At 40.7% G+C, this 21,123-nt stretch overlaps 1 protein-coding gene across 1 annotated transcript; it reads left to right on the top strand.

Moving 5' to 3' along the window:
• The first annotated feature begins 5,331 nt into the window (after positions 1 to 5,331).
• Positions 5,332 to 19,297, top strand: LOC139711987 (rho guanine nucleotide exchange factor 39-like). Its single transcript, XM_071623830.1, has 13 exons — positions 5,332 to 5,390; positions 8,029 to 8,100; positions 9,286 to 9,461; positions 10,030 to 10,245; positions 10,930 to 11,048; positions 13,740 to 13,810; positions 14,633 to 14,796; positions 15,543 to 15,746; positions 16,534 to 16,767; positions 16,915 to 16,923; positions 17,585 to 17,679; positions 18,361 to 18,592; positions 19,055 to 19,297. Exons 2-13 carry the CDS (start codon positions 8,046 to 8,048, stop codon positions 19,295 to 19,297), a joined length of 1,818 nt encoding a protein of 605 aa, XP_071479931.1. The 5' UTR covers positions 5,332 to 5,390; positions 8,029 to 8,045.
• Positions 19,298 to 21,123: the final 1,826 nt, after the last annotated feature.

Consider the following 21,123-nt stretch of genomic DNA (forward strand, 5'->3'; position numbering starts at 1 on the left):
GGGAAAATTGTTCCTCGCTTGCAATTGTCCGACATGCGCGTAAGATTGTCTCGGTGTCTACGGCGTGAAAGTCGGAAGGAAATGTGTCCTTTATCACCGTTAATAGCAGTCGTTCGTCTAAAGCACGTTCCACTGAGGGTCCGTCAAGACAATGTCGGGCAGGCCGGTCTCGAGCCCCAAGGCCCTGTAGACCACTCTCACAGCGGCCTCTATCCCCTCCACGTGTCTCCCTATGTTGACTCTTCTTTGTTCCAGCTGCTGTTGAGTCTCTCCCCTCAGAATAAATTTGATGTACTCCAGGAAAAAACCGCACTCGACGAGATCTGGTCTCATCCAGAGCACCCTGCCAACGTAAGGGTACACTCTCTCCACAGTCATTGGGTCCAAATGATGAACCGCCTGGAACACTTTGCGCTGTGGATCTTCGGGAGTACCGTCTATTGGAGAATCTGGCACGTTTTGCACCCGTTTCAAGACTTCGATGAGAGTTAGATACTCCGTCAACATCAGCAAGTCCACCTTCTCCACCGTCCTCTGCATTTCGGGACACCAGGTGTTGGCGATATTCGGTTGAGACATTCTGTAACATGTGATGCTCTCGGAAGGTTTCAAATTGAAATGTGTCCCTCTCGCATGTTCTTCGAGTTTTTATTCTTTTGCTTTGCAAAGGACGCCACCATCTCATTTCTCTTAAATGTCTTTCTCGCCGGTGCGTGCATTGTATACGCATCTTGTTTCGTTAACCAGTCTCTGACACCCTGCAAGCTCGCTTTTTCAGTTTCCACCTCTCTCACCGCATTCCACAACTTACTGACACCACCGAAACTAGCTGGATGTTGAGGATCGTAATAGATTTCCTCTAACGCTCTCTCAAATGAATTAGACATTATTCGTCTCAGCAACCACACACTGCAGAAGCAAACATCAGAAATGGCATTCCTTTCACGTTGCAATGACATAAAAGGCATCAATGATAGACAAGGTAACGAGTAAAAAAAATCATTTGAAAATGAAACGCATCATTTATTGTACACGCATACACACAGTGCAGCGAATTTCGTTGCTTGAATCAATTCACATTCTATTAACATCTACATTCCATACATTATACAACATATACAGACAAAAATGTAAAACGTATCGCGACATTAGTCCAACAGTCATTTTCGGAGCGTGTTCCGACCAGCGCACTTTGTAGCGTTTGAGTCCTTCCACGAATTGCGCGCGAAATTCCTCTTTCCGCTCGTCCGGTATGCAGGCATATTGGTAGATGTTGACAAAATAGCATAGAGCCATCAGCGAACGTTTGTACTTGTTGGGATGATTGGGGTTCTCTATACAATTTTTGAGCAGGGCCTCTATACAATCGTCGAACCTCTCATTGCCTCGAAGCTTGATTCGTCGCACACGGGAAAATTGTTCCTCGCTTGCAATTGTCCGACATGCGCGTAAGATTGTCTCGGTGTCTACGGCGTGAAAGTCGGAAGGAAATGTGTCCTTTATCACCGTTAATAGCAGTCGTTCGTCTAAAGCACGTTCCACTGAGGGTCCGTCAAGACAATGTCGGGCAGGCCGGTCTCGAGCCCCAAGGCCCTGTAGACCACTCTCACAGCGGCCTCTATCCCCTCCACGTGTCTCCCTATGTTGACTCTTCTTTGTTCCAGCTGCTGTTGAGTCTCTCCCCTCAGAATAAATTTGATGTACTCCAGGAAAAAACCGCACTCGACGAGATCTGGTCTCATCCAGAGCACCCTGCCAACGTAAGGGTACACTCTCTCCACAGTCATTGGGTCCAAATGATGAACCGCCTGGAACACTTTGCGCTGTGGATCTTCGGGAGTACCGTCTATTGGAGAATCTGGCACGTTTTGCACCCGTTTCAAGACTTCGATGAGAGTTAGATACTCCGTCAACATCAGCAAGTCCACCTTCTCCACCGTCCTCTGCATTTCGGGACACCAGGTGTTGGCGATATTCGGCTGAGACATTCTGTAACATGTGATGCTCTCGGAAGGTTTCAAATTGAAATGTGTCCCTCTCGCATGTTCTTCGAGTTTTTATTCTTTTGCTTTGCAAAGGACGCCACCATCTCTTTGAATATGTATGAGACATCTATTGTTTTATGCAGGACGAGTCCGAACCCGTCACTGGCTCCAGGTCCAGTTTATGTATTTCTTTATTTAAAAATTCTTTTGTCTTCGCTCGCGTACAAGCGTGGGTCAGAGGACAAGTCCGAACTTATCGTGAACTTGAGGTCCAGTCTTATGTATTTCTTTGTTTTTCTAGTCTTTTGTCTTTGAGTGTGCGAGCGTCGGTCTGAGGACAAGTCCGAACTTATCGTGAACTTGAGGTCCAGTCTTATGTATTTCTTTGTTTTTCCAGTCTTTTGTCTTTAAGTCCCCGAGCGTTGGTCAGTGGACACGCCCTGACTTTTGTCTTCGATTGCGCAAGCATTGCGCAAGCGTCGGTCAGAGGACACGCCCCCATTTTTATGTATTTCTTTGTTTTTTAAAGTTCTTTTGTTTTCGATCGGGCGAGCGTCGGTCAGAGGACAGGTCCGAACTTGTCGGAGTGACGTCATCAAACAAACAAATGTCATGAATACGATTGCAATCGTCATTATGACCATTTCGACCATTGCCTTCGAAAATATCTCTCGATGTGAGAACAAAAGAATATGATGAAACAATGACGCGGATTCTTAAAACAATAGCATATTTTTCATAATTCATTCTTCATATTTCATATCGATCCATAAATATTCATATTTCATAATCATCATTCATCGGTCATATCTATAATTCATATCTCATGAATATTCATCTTTCATTTTTCATATTTCATACATTCTTTTGTTCTTTCCTATTTCTATTGTTATGCAAATATCCATAATTCATATCTATTATCATAATTCATCGATTTATCATAATTCATATCGTAATCCATCTTTTTATCATAAATCATATCATAATCCATATTTTTATCATAAATCATATCATAATCCATCTTTTTATCATAAATCATATCATAATCCATATTTCATAATTCATAATTCTTTTGTCTTTTCATATTTCTTTTGTTCTAGAACAATAGAAATATGAATCATATTTTTATGACGCTATACGTACACCTATACTACTTACGTCACGGACGTTCTCTGGAATTATCACGGACGTTCGTTCTACTACTAGGGTCATGTTCCAGGACGGATAACTAATCGGCAGAGAGTACCTAGCCTTCCTAACTCTTTCAAAAATTTGAAAAAGGTATTGTCAATGCAAATTATAAGAAATTTGACATCCTTACAACATACGTATTGCTCAGAGGGGGATCAGGAGGTGAATTTTCAGAGAAAATATTAATTATTTGCTTGGTTTTTAGTGAATTGCATGGTCCAAAAACTGCGGACGAACCTCAGTCCGCTCCAAAAATGACATGCAGCTCCTCGGCTATAGAGCCAAAGGGAAAATGCACCTTCGCCATCAAAGCAAGATGGTGTCCCACTCGAAAACGTTTTAATCATCACGGACGTTCTTTTTTTCTTGGAGGTTCGTCTAAAAATATAATTTCACTTCCTATTTGACAAAGGATGGACAGAACTCAAAACAAACATATTATCGTGTTGCTATAGATCTTAGTTGATTACGACTCAGAACAATATCGCCAATAACGTTTCATGAACTACGATCTTTATTAGAAAATAGCGGAAGCACGTCCGTGACGAAAACTGAGTATAATTTTGCATAAAAGAATATTACGTCCCATGTACAGCCAGCAGACGTACAATTTTTGCAGGATATGTTCATTAGGTGGAACACCAAATTTTCGTATACGTTACAGTTGGGACAACAAAGTAGAATTTGCAGCAGCGATAGAAATAAAAGCATCACGGACGTTCGTCTGTTTAGGACTTTGATATTTTAATTGTTCTCTGTAATTTCATACGTGCTCATAAAGTTCTTATAATTTTGTGGTACATACCCATGATATTTCAGATCCAGAACATGGTCAGATATTAGATGCCACGTACCATTAAAAATGCACATCATTAGTTTGAAAAACAAAAATTATTGTGAAAATAGCGTTTTTACCGTATTTTTACGCTTTAAGTCCTTGTGAAATGAAAAATATCAGGCAAAAGTCAACCAAACCATATATTTCCTGAAAGGAAATTTACCAATCTTTGAGATGACATGAAAAAATCTGGTTTCTTAGATCATCCTGGCGTGTTTTACGGGAAAGAATGTCATAAGGTAGGAAATTGGCAATTGTACATCGTTCAAAATTCTTACCCATATATATATATATATATATATATATATATATACAAACAAAACATGAATACTAAGTACATACATACATATACATACATATGTATACATAAATATACATAAATATATCATATATAAATATATATATATATATATATATAGAGAGAGAGAGAGAGAGAGAGAGAGAGAGAAAGGGGAAGAGAAAGGGGGGGTGGTGAAGTTGGTTGACAGTGAATGGTTATTGCAAGCAAACCTAACTCACCAGAAAAAAAATAAACAAAACAAAGAAATATTAGTCGACAAAATGTTTCCTTTGTCTGTTATAGTCACGTTACATCTCTACATTTACAGCTGCAACTTGTATTGCTTACCAGTTGTTATAGGCCTATCCCTCTGGTACAATGTACTTTTGTGCTGTTTTCCATCTGCCTCTTATTCATTTTATTTTTTTTTTACAAATACAGTTGGCCATTTCATTTTGTCTATTCTGAAATGTAATCAATGATAAAATGCAATATGAACACTTCGTCATTTTTTTTTATAGGGAATAATGGCGAAGAAATTCTAGTTATCAAAGAATTAAGAGACTTCTCCATCATTAATTTTGTTGGAGTGAACCAAGACCAACATTTAACATAGAAAAATCGTAAAACAAAATTTGCAATAAAGCACGTTGGATTATCACTGCAAAATCAGACATGTAGACTGGGGAGAATGTTCGTTTTAATTTATCCCCCTGGTAACTGAATTTCCCCCATATTGTACTTCATTCATTCATTCATTCATTCATTCATTCATTCTTTCATTCTTTCATTCATTCATTCATTCATTTATTCATTCATTCATTCATTCATTCACTCATTCATTCATTCATTCATTCATTCATTCATTCATTCATTCATTCATTCATTCATTCATTCTTTCATTTATTCACTCACTCACTCACTTACTCGTGTACAGGTACTAGTACACCGATAAATGCCTTGAGATTTATCACCCAATCAAAACACGTCCTCGAAGCACGTGATGACGTCACGCCGGTAAATTCAAAACAAGAAAATGTCGGGGACATCGGAGTGTCACGACTTCTGAGCGAGAGAAGACGCGCAACATTCTTTGGTAACACTCTAACAGCCGTATTAAAAGTGTAGCCATATATAATCACCTGTCATTTGACGATTTCGTGAAAATCGGAGGTATGTGCGTGTAAATGTTTGCTGTTTGTGAGTTTTTGATGTGACGATGGGAAGGGTGAATTCGCTAACAACGAGTGCAGTGCCATGATCTGTGCTGACTCACATCCACACGCAAGACGTGTGATCAACGACAACGTGTTGATCAAGACATTCAGTGTGCGCGTAGGACATGTAGATAAGTAGTGCAGTGGCTAGTCAATAGTAGCTGTGACGTTTTGATTCGATTTGATTTATTTATTTCAACACGGTAAAAAGCCTGCTATCAGTTTTGAAGCTGCTTTTCAGCAAGGCCGTGCAACGTTAGTTGACCGACAAGTCAGTCCGGGAAACCCGCTCATGAGGACCGCTCCCGCGTACGAGGACTGCCCCGCCTCATGAGGACCGCCCCCACGCCTCATGAGGCCCGGGGGGGGGGGGGGGGGGAACACCTCATGAGGCCCCCTATTCACTTCTATTCATCTCACTCTGACGTATAAATTGTCGCAACTTTGCACGGTGATTTTTTGTTACACACACATGTCCACTATCCATGATGAAAAGAAGAAAAAATCCTGTCTGTTTTTTTTTCAAAAATCGAGTTTTAATCAACTGATGCAGAGCGCCCATCAAAACATGGGCGCCAGCGTGTTCGCACAATGCAAGACTGCCGCACTTAGCGGCCTGATCCGACTAGTCCCGGACTGACTTGTCGGTCAACTAAGCGCCAGCGTGTTCGCACAATGCAAGACTGCCGCACCTAGCGGCCTGATCCGACTAGTCGGATCAGGCCGCTAGGTGCGGCAGTCTTGCATTGTGCGAACACGCTGGCGCTTAGTCGGATCAGGCCGCTAGGTGCGGCAGTCTTGCATTGTGCGAACACGCTTCTGAACTTTGACCCAGTTCGCCCCGCGTAAAAATGGTTAGGCCTAAACGTTAACTGTTAGTGTTATTATTATTTTTTCCAGCTTGGTTTTCCAACCAATCTGGAAAAAATACAGTATATACAGGATTAATCAGTAAACATTTTGACTCGCCTCTTCCACTCTTTCCTCCTGTTTTCTGGTTGTTTTCTCCACTTCTTTGCAGCGCTCTCCAATTCATCGCCGCCTTCATTTGAAAAATGACCACACAAACGTCTACGGCAGGCCAAATGCTCATTCACAATATTACGAAGTTAAATGTAGCGCTCGCGAACAACTTATTAGTAGATAGTACATGTACTCTTGTCAATAAACGCAAGTGTACCGATATAGGCCTAGTGATTGTATGGAGCACATACGCAATAGCGTGATCAATGGTGTCTGTCTAAGAAGCGAACAACTGACCCAGCTAATGTCATTAAATGAGAACTAGAGTCAGAAGTTTATCGCCTTAGACATACTTGTCGGTCAATGACGTTAGGCCCTATAACTAACATTAGTGATTACCATACTCCATAGATTCTCTTAAACCTCTTTGCAGACTTTGGTATGATTTGGGATAACGTCACTCACTTTCCATGCCAATACTATTAAAGTGAACTAACACATGTGTGCTGATATTGGTTCATTGAGTGAGTGTGCTTTGAATTAATGTTGTGACAGGACAGGGGCTTCGGACTAATAACCATGCTAACCATCTCACATTTGTACCGAATATATTTTCCCTTTTATTTAAAAAAAATAACGTTAAGTTTAATCAACTGTTAACTGACGTTACAGAAAGAGTTGGGATAGGGTACAACAACGCTAACTTAATCTTTCTACGACTTGACTTTCATTAATAATGGAATAGTACTATTACTTAAACACAACTTAGACCGATGGTATCCGTCTCTGCACGTTGGGCTTCTTATCTGACGTTGCGTTGGGACATGTATGATGTATGGGGGTAGACAGAAAGATCCGTCTGTCCAGTCCAGAGGAGTCTTTTATTTTTTTGACGTTATCGCTCTCCTCCGGCCTCGGGGAGGAGATCTGTGAAGCCAGACGCAGTCTCCGCGGAACAATCCCTGACGACAAGATACAGACCGATCTTTCAGTCAAATGTTGCATTTCATTCATTGTCTACGGAGGAAAGCTGATAAAAAATAGAAAATGGAAGACTCCTCCGGACAGACACTATACTTTCTAGGCAGATTTTTATTTTATTTTATTTTATTTTTTTTTTTTGGTCAAATGTTACATAATTGTATGCTTGTGGTGTCTCTTCAACTGAATTCTGTTCTCTAGTGCCATAGACTGGTTTAAACTTTCTTCCTAGTGAGCTGCATTGTAAAGATGGTCTGCCAAACATTAGTGGTCTAGTGATATTAAACTCATGTTGCTCATGGTTTCCTCAAAGAGGATATATTATATATAAACAAAATCTCAACAACCTTGCATTCTATTCAATATCATGTGCTCTGTACTGAAATTTTGTTTTAATCAATAACAATGGCTGCTGGCTGACGGCATCATGCTTAAAATCATTCATATAACGTGCATTGTGACTAACCTCAGAATTATGTCATTTTGTCATTTACAAAAGTGTGATAAATTGGAGTAGATCCCGATACTCTATTACTCAAAACTGAAACACACTTTCATTTTTTTTTTTTCCAGGTCAATCTACAATATCAATGTCATCACCGGGGACCAAGAGAAAGAATTCAGTCGCGGCCAGGAAAAAGAAGGGTAAGGTTTTCCATGATTATCTAGACCCCGGCTTCTCAACCAATGAGTAGATCACGAAGCTCTCTCGGTTGGGCTGCAATGTCGGCCAAAAATACAATTGAAAAAACAGAAAGAAAGAAAAGATTCATACTTAATCTTCCTTGACCTCGAAAAAGATTGTAGAACCAAATTGGGCCTGTAATTGAGAAGTGTGACCCATCTAGAGTGTATACCATGGTACCCTACCCGTTTGTCGTACAGTGTATTTTTTTAACAACCCATATCAAATCCCGTTAGAGGTATTTCTGCTGTAGGAGTTAATCATTATATCCTCACTGAATTGGCAACTTTGAATTCTACTGTACATCTTTTATTTCGAGAAAGATGAAATGGGACTGGTCAACTTTTAAAAACCTGCAAGCAATTAGAAAAGATTTTAAAAATGCCAAGTTATTTTGAGTGAAGTATGCATATCAAAGGGACCGTATAGTTTTGGTTAAGACCTAATTTCGGGTTTCTAACATTTTTTTGTGAGATAATGAGAAACCTCTTATCAAATATGAAAGAGCATGTAATTCCATGAGGAATTCGACGTTTGTTTGATGAAAATTGGTTTTGAAGTGGATGAGATATCCAAAACAGAGCGATTCAAATGTTTTACTTTGTTTTTTGATGTTTCAGTTATTCCCAACCCGATTTTCATCAAATAAACTTTAAATTCCTCTTAAAATGGTATGCTCTGTACTACTTCATAAGTGTTTTCTTGGTATCTTGCAGAAAGTTAAAAACCCATGATTCTCATTTCCACCAATACTGTACCATCCCTCTAACTGATCTTCGATCCAAATTATTCTAATTCATGGATCACCCTGGCGGGTATTGAGCAAAATGACGGAATAGCCTTTTTTTTTTACGTCAGTACTGGTATAACCCGTGATATGGTGTCCTATATAGTGGACTGTAAAAGCACCACTTTCTCTTGTACTGTCAATCTCCAGTAATTTATAATAAGCTTTGTGTCTGAAGAATCAGAAGAATAAACTTTTGAAATGAATTATATCTTGCCTGTACCATTCCTGTAATCAAATTTTCTTCGAACCATTGCAAACCCATCGGGGGATGTGTGCATGAAATCTGATATATATTTTGCTTATTTGTAAGAGTTTTAAACACCACTTTTGCTTTCTTTTCTGTATTTTTTTAAAGTGAGGAAGTCGCTCAGTTGGCGCGGGAGCAAGGAGGCGATCAAGCAAGACTTGGAGCGATTCCTGCAGGAGCGTTTCGCCCGCGGAGACAAGATGGAGCGCAAGAGGGAGAAGATCGTGACGGAGATCTTTGCGTCGGAGCGCCGCTACCTGGAGCAACTCGACATCGTCATCACAGTGAGTCTACTCGGCACTCTTTTCCCTGGCGTCTCCTCAGCCAGCTCAGATGCTTGATCCACGGGCCCATTCTCGTTGGGAAGGAATTAGCGACATTAAACATTGCAGTGTCTGAGCTTTCTATTCGCACTACAACAAAAAATTGAGAGTTGGAAGCAAACTTTTGATACTGTCATGGAGATGTGTGACGGACTTGGTGGTCTTGCTGCATGTAACTACATACGTCTGTCTGTGACAGAGTGTAACCCTGGTAGCTCGTGCATTTCTTGTGTGTAGCCATGGGGGGGGGGGGGGGGGCGAATACTGATGGCTTGTGGGAGGCACTGACATAAATTGTGATTTTCCTGCAGTGTTACAGCAAAGCTCATGCAAGGGTAAGAATAAAATGTAGTCAGGCGTGGGATTTTTCTGGTGCTGTTTTGAGAGGCATGCAGCCAGCACAGATGCCAAACTTGTTTACCACACATGTTTATTGCAGGAAAGGTAAAAGTAATCCTATCTCAATCATTCATTAATACTACCTTGGCCCACACATTGTACTTTTTTTCACTCTTTCTTTCCCGACCAGTACTTCATGAGACCACTGCAGCGGCTGCGGATCGTGCCGGAGAACGACGTGCGGATCATGTTCGGCGACCTGACGGCCATCCAGGCAATCAACAAAGAACTCCTCGCCCACATGGAGGAGATGAGCATCGGGGAGGCGTTCCTCCAGCTGGCTCCGTACATTAAGCTCTACTCCACCTATGCCAACAACTTTGAGAAGGCCATGGATTTACTGCAGGTAATTGGAGGGAGGGTCTGCTCTCGAGCTGCCTGCCAGATTTGGGATTTTATGGTCCCATTTCACAAAGGTGGTTTAAATCAAATCCATGGTTTGAATTTAATCTGTGGACTGAAACAAGCACAAAATACATTGTACATGTACCTTTTGACTAGCAACTATCAGTGCGCGATCATTATGGGATGTGTGATGGCATGTGTGATCTAGCTGTGCGCACATTTACCCTGAAGAAATTTGCATAAACCATGGTGTAAATTCAGTCTCCCTTCATGAATTCCAGCCTATGAATCTATTAGTTGTTATTGTTGTTATACGTTTGTTTGTAGTTACTTTAATAGAGACAGAGATATAAGGTAGATACATGTAAATAGATGGATAGATGGATGGACGGATCAGCGATTGAATTTAGTGTCTGCATGGTTTTCTACTTTTTCTTCTTCCCCTCCTCTTCTTCCCCCTCCTCCTCCTTCTACCTTTCTTTGCTGAAAGGATGCATGGTGCTGTGAAGCCGCCTGAGCATGTTTAGACCAATCGAGCTAGCATCAGGCCACCACTGTTATCATTTACTCCAATCTAAGTTTTTTTTTTTTGCAACTAAGCATGGCATAAATGGAGTAATGAGCATGTGTCTTGATGCCAGTTTGTTGCTGTACAACCCCTCTTATTGTTTCCACCCTCTCTCAGGAGTGGGAGACCAAGACGTCGGACTTCAACCGATTCCTGAGAGAGCAGGAAAGCAAGCCCGAGTGCCGGAGTCTCAGCCTGCATGCACTACTCATCACACCCATACAGCGGGTGCCTAGGTACAATTTACTTTGAGTTTTTGCTCTACAATAGACACGTAATGCATAAGAGTGTGTGGAATAATGCTGTGATAAACAAATCGGGCCATAGAAACATATATCGATCTTCCGCATGAGAGTGAATTGCATACATCTTGTCAGGAAATGCCATTGCTAGGTCATTGTCGATCTTCATGTAACATTCTACCTACCCACTACTGAACAGGGAGGGCGCTTCAGAAATAAGATTTGTGTACTACAATCAAAATTATTTTACAGTTTTGATCTCGGAGTGCTCCAGAACAACTCATTATCCTGGTAAACCACATCAGCCAGACAAGTTTTCAGTACACTGCAAGCAAGTTTTAAATGCTGGAAGATGAATTTTTAAGCCTTTCTAAAAACTGTTTTTTTGTTTTTTTGTTTTACCTTAACCCTAATCAGGCTGGGCTTTTTTGGCTATGCTATATCTGGGGGGGGGGGGGGGGGCAGATTCCGTCCCCCCTTCAGATCTCGCCTATTTAACCCGTGACTGTGCCGAAAATCGGCACACGCAACGCCCGCGACGTATACTATCAAAATGTATGATTGCTTTCTCCGAAAAATTGTTCTTATATTTTATATTAATTAATTATTGTAATTTATGCGTAAAAAATCAGTTTTGGGCTCTAAATCACTTATTAATGCTCTAATTAAGCTAATTGTCCCCGCCGAATGAGTTCGAGCAGGGGACTATCAAACGGGCTCCGTACGTGTGTGTGTCCGTGCGTCCGTCCGTCCGTCTGTCTGTCTGTCTGTCTGTGCGTCCGTGTGTGATCAAAATGTTCAATTTGCTACTTCTCTGTCATTTATGAGCCAATTTTGATTCTGTTTGCTTTATATGATAGCACTACATAGGAGCTTTGAAACTTCTACACAGAAATTCAGTTGTGACCTTTGACCTTGACCTTTGACCTATATTGTACATTTTGCTACAAAATGCTACTCCTTCGCCATTTCTAACCCGATTTTGATTCCGTTTGCTTTATGTGATGGCACTAGGTGAGGGCTTCAAAACTTCTACACAGAATTTTGACCTTTGACTTCTTTGACCTTTGACCTTGATTTTTGACCTATATTGTACATTTTGCTACAAAATGCTACTCCTTCGCCATTTCTAACCCGATTTCGATTCTGTTTGCTTTATGTGATGGCACTAGGTGAGGACTTCAAAACTTGTACACAGAATTTTGACCTTTGACTTCTTTGACCTTTGACCTTGATTTTTTACCTATATTGTACGTTGGCTACAAAATGCTACTCTGCCATTTCTAACCAGATTTCGATTCCGTTTGCTTTATGTGATGGCTCTAGGTGAGGGCTTCAAAACTTCTACGCAGAATTTTGACCTTTGACTTCTTTGACCTTTGACCTTGATTTTTGACCTGTATTGTACATTTTGCTACAAAATGCTACTCCTTCGCCATAATTTCTAACCCGATTTCGATTCTATTTGGTTTATGTGATGGCACTAGGTGAGGGCTTTAAAACTTCTACACAGAATTTTGACCTTTGACTTCTTTGACCTTTGACCTTGATTTTTTACCTATATTGTACATTTTGCTACAAAATGCTTCTTCCGGCGGGGACATATGCTACGCACTGCGTAATTATTACTTTTCCTTGTTTCTTTTTTAAAATGTTTCTTGTATCATTCTCCTGAGACATAGGATAGAAAAAAATCTGTATCGAAATTAATATCTTATGTATTTGATTGTTTTTTGAATTTCTTATGTATTTCTCTGTTTTTCGACCTTTTGTTTTTGTTTGTTTTTTGGCCAAAATTTTTCACAGACATTTTTTGAAGCTTTATTATGCTAAAATGAATTAATTTCGTCCATTCTAAGTCAAGATATGAATTTTTATGTGAATTAATTGAAAAAACACAATTTGCATTGGATTTGTACACAAAATCACATTTTGGAGCAATTTTGGGGTTGTCAAATTTTTTTCGAACGGGCGTCGCGTCAAAACGGTACGCGTGGGCGCAACACTTTTGGTCTCAAAAGTTGCGCGATACTTAAAAGAAAAAAGTCATGAAACATCGCGGCGGGAGCTTATCGCGCTGCGAAGATATTGCGCGAAACGTCGAGGGGGGGGGGGCTTATTCCGCCCCCCCAGCCTGATTAGGGTTAACGCATTCATTGTTTTTTTTTAGTGGCCATGTAAAAAGCAAACAAACAAACAAACACAAACAATAAAATGTTATGATTCCACTGAAATACTGCACACAATTTTTGCTTCATGTGTAGGAAGAACGTGTTGCCTTGGTGATAATATTACTCCCCCCAAAAAATCTGTTAAGTAGAGAACTTCCTAAGATCTTTAGAAGCACTTGAAAGAGACTTTGACACATTACCCATTACAAGACAATACTGAGAAGCGTTCATGTTACTCCCCATCAGTGATGTTTCTAGTTTTGGTGTCTACTCTAGGTACATCTGTCAAGGGAACAAACCAAGAACATCAATATTTTGATTACAATCAAGATTCTTCTAAGAGAATCATGATTACAAGAGAGATTCTTCTACTGTCTGAAAGGGGAAGAGTTATCTGAATTATTCTTGCTACTACACAATGTCTGTAATTTCTAGTGTAGTGGTGACCAGTAGAAAGTGCCATGCATGAAGCAGGTAATCATGGAAAACTCTTTCCTTATGTGCACACACACAGGTACAAACTCTTACTCAAGCAACTCCTCGACCACACCCAACAGAGTCACACGGACTACGAGAAACTGAAAGGTAGGCGAGGGGACACGCCCCGTAGCAACCGTCTCTGCATACACTTCCAATTCCTGTGGTTATCATCGAGAGCAACTCTCGGTTGCATTCAGTTCCGCTTCCCATAGCAGCCGCTTCCTTGCTCCATGCATGGAATTAACATGTACATGCTAGTAACTAAGCCAAGTGAATGTGTTTAATCGCTGACATTTCCATGATGAAATACTTTTAAATTGCTCTCATTTCATACTTTTCATATACATATGATTTATGTTAGAAGTCAGACATACCCTAAGAAAAATGGCAACCAACTGAGGTTTCTTTTATTATCTGCCGTTACCAACCTCTCTTTGGTCCTAAAATTCAGGCATGTGTAGAATTCTACTAGGTCAGGGAAAGAAGGGAAGCTGATGACTTCAGATATGTTCATTCTGTGCATTTTCACCTTTTCTATTAAGTGGAGCGAGATAACAGGCATGATTTGTGCGACAAGTTAGACATCTGTAAGAGCTGCCTTCACTTGAAATTATTGTAACTTGGTTCCTTTTATTGCAAAAGAAATAAGATGAAGGCATTTTGAATCATGCAGGCTGGCCTGTTAGGATGGGTATAGATAGACAGAAAAACATACAAAACCATATCCTTCATAAAGATTGTGCCCATGCTGTAACATCTTCGAAGATTTGTTGGTGAACTATTTGAACATTTTTTATGTTTGCATGAAGTACTCGACACTAGCACACATGCAAAAGAACTAAAAAACCACAAAAGTAAGTATATTATTTTCAGAATTTTCCACAGATTCAAACCTGTCACTTTATTGTCATTTCTGTATGATTCCAGATGCACTCAATAACATCTCCATGGTAACGCAAGGCATCAATGAATACATCCGCGAGCACGAGAACTTCCAGAAGATGCTGGACATCCAGAAGTCGCTCGGTGGGCGGGCACCAAAACTGCTCCTCCCGGGCCGAAAGTTCATCAAAGAGGGCCCTCTTATGAAGGTACGTCATTAACATTCATTCACCAGGTATTTCTCAGTAAATTCTAAATCACCACTGTGAATTCAAGAAGAGTGGAAATACATACAAATCATGTGACCAGAGTACAGTCAACCTCGCCTAGGTCAAATCTATTTGGACTGAAGAAATAGCTTCGTCAGTTTATGAGCGACTTGACAGTTTTATGAGTGATTGAAATCAATAGAGTATACCGGTAAAGAGATTTAAAAATTCATAAAAATTCTGGGATCACTATCCAAATTTAATCATCTGTTCCTTGAGTCATTATCGACTTTTCCTGCAAGTTTCATCCAAATCCATTCACAACTTTTTGAATTGTATTGCACACAGACAAACTAACAAACAAACAAGCAAACCAATGGTGGCAAAAACATAACGTCACTGGGGCGACAAGACCTTGTATCTACAAAATGTCAAATGTTCAGGAGAGCAAAAAAACATGGTAGCCAAAGCACTGTATCAAATGGGAGAGCCTTTCCTTTGACATGTCATGGTGGCTTCATTTCTTTTGGGTAAAACAGCTAAGATTTTGACAGGACATCACTTAATTGATTCTTTGACCATTAATCCAAAAAAGTCATTGTCACCAAAATTTCAGATACGAGGTCTTGTCGCCCCAGTGATGATAAGCTCCTTGGTGTAGGTAATTACATGAATGATTTAAGTCAACGAGTGTGTGAATGATGTGTAATGGTACCGGTCCTATGTATTTCAAACTGCTGCTGCAGGTCACCAAAAACGGGTCGGGCTCCCATGAGCGCATGTTCTTCCTCTTCTCGGACATCCTGATCTACGCCAAGCACAACACCAGCCTGGAGCGCCCTCTGCTGGCCAAACCCTACACAGTCTCCGGGGTGATCCAGCTGCAGGACTGCAAGGTGGACCTGGTGTTCGGCGAGCAGCGGATAGAGGGCGCCGGAGCACTCTTCAAGGTACGTCGTCGTAGAATGCGAAGTCGGTATTCAAAGGCCTAGCTGGCATTGGCACATTATCTCACCGTCAATGAGAGTTAAGTCATCAGCACTCACAGGATTCCATGCACTACCTGTGTAGCCACTTGCTGTGAGGAAGAACAGCTTGTTACATAGCATTTTGCTCAGTTTCATGCAGCCAAACGCAACATCGTCAGTTCGTTATCTGTCCACCACAAGTTTCTTCAAATCTATCAAAGCACCAGCAATGCTTACCAATTGTTTTAGCTTAATGTACATTTATTGAATGTGTGGCTTGAAATAAAAAGAGGTAGAACATTTTGTGTTTCTTTTTGGAGGGGGGGGGGGGGTAGCACTGTTTCAATTTCTGCCGGAAAATATGTCTCCTCTGTTACTCGTTGGGACATTTCTGATATGAATGAGCTTGCAGGAGTTTTATGAACTAAAATCATGACTTGTTTCATTCCCAACAGCTACTACACAGTGCCTGAAACTAGTAGTGTTGAACCTTGAGTGCTCATAGAGCAAGAGTTCTTCAGGGAGTTAAACTTGTGGCAAGAAAAAGTCTTCCATGACAAGCCTTCTTCCTTCATGTGTGAACCAAACATTATGCAATATTGGTAGATGATTTAACATCAATTGTATGCAGCCTATATTTTTATGCCATCATAATATCAGATAACCTTAAAAGTAATTTGTATGACTGTCAACACTGTCTCTTTGCCACCTCTATTTCATTTTGTATTTTCAATTCAAATTTTTATCTACATTTCTCTGTGGTCCCCAGCTCTCCTTCAACGATGACCACCTCCTCCTTTACTCCACAAACAATGATGACGCCCTCTCCTGGATCGACCACCTGCAGGGCGCCATCAATACGCACCGCCGCAACCGCGCCTCCCTCCGCACCCCCTCCGCCCTGCGGCAGCAGGAGGAGGCCTTCACCAGGGACGCGGGACGCACCCCTTTCCGCTCCAGCATGCGGCTCCGTGGCCTGCGCCGGAAGCAGATGTCAGAGGAGGTTGGTTTGCGATGAAAGAGTTTAAGAATTGAATGACTGACAAAAATTTCTGTAAAACAATTTACCTGTTGTGTTATGGTCACTTTTACTTTGCAAGAAAAAAAAGTACAATTCAGAAATTCCATTTTTTTTTTCCCCTGATCAGAGATGATTATTGTTACTCGTTGGCAATATTTTGTGTTGTTGTGGTTTTATTTTTGTGCTTGTTTATCCCCAAAATACTGCATTTCAAGGAAAAATTTCAAGGCAAATGCTTTTTCTTTCCCCTGAAAATGTATCATAGCACACGTCTACTGCAGGAAAGTTGTAAAAATACTGTTTTATTTTTCCACCAAAAATACATCTTTTCTGACCTCCGAATATGGCAATACTCACTGTGTATACTGGTTGGCATCCTTGCCCTATTCATACAAATGTGTTTCAGGTTTGCTGTTCCATGCTATTCAAAATTCAGGGCGAATTGAGCTTCTGTCAAAAAAGTTGTTTTCTTCAGAACAATGCTGTGGCTTTATATTTATAGTGATGATACTTCTCATTGTGCTGGAGTCCAAAGTAAGCATCTCATTATTCTCCCATTATCTAATTGCTTAATCTTTTGACACTCCAGAAAGGGGTCTCAGCCTAGTCGTCGTGCAAGCCATTCCTTAATATACTGATGTATATGTGTTCATACTTACTGTTGTTCGTCTGTGAGGTTAAGGAGAGGTGTAAAGGAAATTTTAAAGAGTGCGTTGTGTTTGTAAGATGCTGAAGTTATAGAACAGACGCATCTTATTATTCTCCCGTTATCTAAATGGTTACCCTTTTGACGCTGCAGGAAGGGGTCTCAGCCTCGCCCACCATGAAGGACATGTTGTACCCCATGAGAAAAGACATTCTGAAGGAGGACACGAGAAAGGTAAGTGCGCCCTCGTTTGGCCTCGGAGGGAAGAGCTGCTTGTAGAGCAAGTCAGAAGAACATTCCTGCTTGCTGCAGTTGCTCAAAGAATTTACCACGAAGGTCATTTTAGAGATTTCAGCTGTTACTCCTTTTTTTTTTTCAGTATTGTGCTTTTTTTCTTTTGTCAGAAATGCTGCAGATTTCATGGAAGTACTATTTTCACAAATTGTATTATGGTACTATGAATGTCAATTGCAGGAAAATGAAAATAGTTTTCAACCTAAAGTGCTCCTTAATTGTCTAAATTTGATGTACATGTATATGACATGTACCAGTATTATGTACAGCTGACATTATTTAATTAAGAAATATCATAATTTCTCATCTTGAAAGAAGATGTCAAGCGAAAAACTCGGAAATCAGCGTAGTGGCTTTGAATACCAGAAACTATCTTTGTTTTTCGCCTTTAGTGCACTGTGCAGCCTGGAAATCCAGCTATTGACATGTACACTGTATGCCAATTCATTCGTATACATCGGCTCCCATGCTGTATTGGCTCTGATGAAGCACTTAGTTTCTAGTTGTATTGAAAGCGTTGTGTAATATTGAGGCTTTATATTGTAGATCACTTCTGCAGAAGAATGAACTGTTACAATAACAATACATTGTATAATCTGCATTTCTTTTTCTTTTTTTTTTCACCAGAGGGCAAGTAGGCGTGGCCTTAAGGCACCCACCATGCCCACTCAGCCACCCAGCACGCAGCGAATCAGTAGGAGGCGGCCCCTGGGACGTCATACGACCCCGCAGCCGGAGGCCCCGCCCCGGCTGAGGAGGGCGTTGCTGCGCCCACGCTCCCTGCCGCCTCAGCTCCCAAAGAGAAAAGTGAGGAGGCTTCAACACCGTGGACCCCGCCCACTGGATAAGTCCCATAGGAAGGCACTGGTAGGTAACCTGGAGGGAGCCCTCTCTAGTCTCAACACTGCCATCCTACAATCTATTGACTATACCGTTGTTTGTTTTTCTGTTTTTAAACCAGATCTTTGTGTCATGCTGCTGTCCAAGGCCTATCCAAGGCCACAAACAAAAGTCAAAGGTCATTGAAGGTCACACAAAGTTAACCTGCAGGACTCTTCTTGTGAATACTTTTGAATTATCCCAAGAGGATGAGGCATAATTTAAGCAGAACTTTGCATTATTTTTGTTTCATAAGACTCTTGTTTATAAGACATGTCTTTTTCTCTGTATGACACTGCTGAAGACAAATTGGGAATACAATGATTTTAGATATCCTTAATAACAGCAGAAGTAGTTTCTGTCATACAAGTTCTGATTCTGTATTCCATGATCTGTTTAAGATAAAGCCAAAATGTCTCCTTTCATGTGATTTTTCCCACACGTCTAAAGAAGACGGAGGAGACATTCTATGAGGATGCATGCAGCAACCAGACGACGACCGGGAGCGACGACCCCGACTCGACCCTCTACCAGACGGCGCTCGCTGCAGACGACCAAGATCACCACGAGATCTACCCGTTGACCCCTAGCAAGGAACGCACCACCAGCTACCGGCGGGGGGAACAGGTCTTGCGAGAGATGCCCCAGCTGCCGGCTGAGCAGAGTGCAGAGAGCCAGTGCGTCATTCTCTAGGGTCAGCCTTCATGATGGTGATTGGGGTTCACATGCGATGCACACAGCGCCCTCAACGAAATGCTGTATGTGGGACTACAAGATATCTTGTCTCGTCATTGATAGGATATCTTTGCCAAAACCTAGACATTTTGATTATGCTTATTTTGTTTTATTTTTTTTGTGTTAATTCTTACATCCTCCTGCAATCAAGGTTTCTTTTTTTTTGGTGGGGGGGGGGGTAAGGAGATAGAAAATTTTGTCACATGTAGCTGAGAATTCATTTTGATATGACAATACATACTTCCCTATGATGTCACCGTTGTGATGGTATGTCAGGATTGTTAGATGACAAACTTTTCCCTTTTTTCTTGGATCTAGAATTAAACAGACACAAAGGTGACCCGTGTATCTTCCTCATTCAAAGTCCCATACTTTGGCAGGGATATTCCATTCAGAGATAAACAGGATCACTGTGGCCGCTGAATGGTTGATAACAAATATTTGCAGATGTCCCGAGTTGTTGCAAGTAATCAAATGACAGGAATACTGTGAAAGTTGGAGGCCGCTATGGTCGCAGCTGCAAGATACCACTAGTAATATGATAGAAAAGTGAGAAGAGTGCAATTGTTCATCATCAATGTTATGATCGACATCAGGAGGGAGAAATTCTCGCAAGCATTTATTATTTATCTATTTCTTTTTGGTCATAACAGTCAACCTTGCTTATAAGTCGACCTCGCACAAGTCGAATAATCGCCTAAGTCGAAGGTCTTTTCGAGTCCTCTTCTCTCTATATTCTATTGATTTTAATCCCTCATAAGTTGAATTTTCTATAAGTCAAAGCTATTTCTTCGGTCCAAATAGATTCGACTTAGGCAAGGTTGAGTGTACTTCCAGAACTTCTCAAGTCTCAAAGCTTGAGGAATGTACATGCCAGTGTTGCACCTGAGGCTATGGATTCTAAAACCTTTTCTCTGAGGTTGCATTCACATCATATGATCCCTTTGGGGGACTGTTTTCAAGTGAAAGCACTTCTAGATTCTTAGTGCAGATGTATAATGGTACAGTATATTGCCAGGTGGAGGTTTTGACTTTTGTCCATCTTTTTTATGCAAATGTAAAAATTGTAATCTGTGTACTCATGTGATGGAATAATCACAAGCAGATATTGGCCGAGACATTACTTAATTAATGATTTATGATAGTGAACTAATCAATATTGTAGTACACAATTGTACCTGCATAATGGACCCTTTTATCATGAAATAACAATTTTGATTACCGGTATCATTATAAAATGTGTCATAGACTATCAAAGCCAGTCAGACACATTTGACTAAAGTGTAGTCAACATGATATCAACATAACAGAATGCCTCAAAAGGGAGCTGTATTCATTATGATATTAATCATTTATTTTGATATCATTTTTTTTTTGTGTAGCTGGTATACAAAAAACACACAAAAGCTAATTAATATTGCAATCATATTATTTTGTGGGATTTCTTTAAAAAATAAGTATGTCATTCTACCAATAACGCATACTGCAAATCATTAAAAAAAAATATATTCCCCGTCCCCAAGTTTGCTCGCATAAGCATTTGGACCAAGTTTACATTTAACCCTAACTAGGCCGGGAGCCGGGGGAGGCCTCCCAGGCCCCCCCTCCAGATCTCCGCCGGCGACCGCGCGATCGCGACAAAAATTCGCACACACATTGCCTATGATGTAGTATAAAGTACTATGAAATTAAATTTAAAAAAAAAGTATCAATTAATGCTTAATTATGCTAATTTATGCATAATGATGCATGAAATCAGACAATTTGGTATAAATCACTAAGTA

This window comes from Diadema antillarum, unplaced genomic scaffold (assembly GCF_040938485.1).
Source record: "Diadema antillarum isolate AM-2024a unplaced genomic scaffold, OU_Dant_1.0 seq00001745_RagTag, whole genome shotgun sequence".
Classification (NCBI taxonomy): domain Eukaryota; kingdom Metazoa; phylum Echinodermata; class Echinoidea; order Diadematoida; family Diadematidae; genus Diadema; species Diadema antillarum.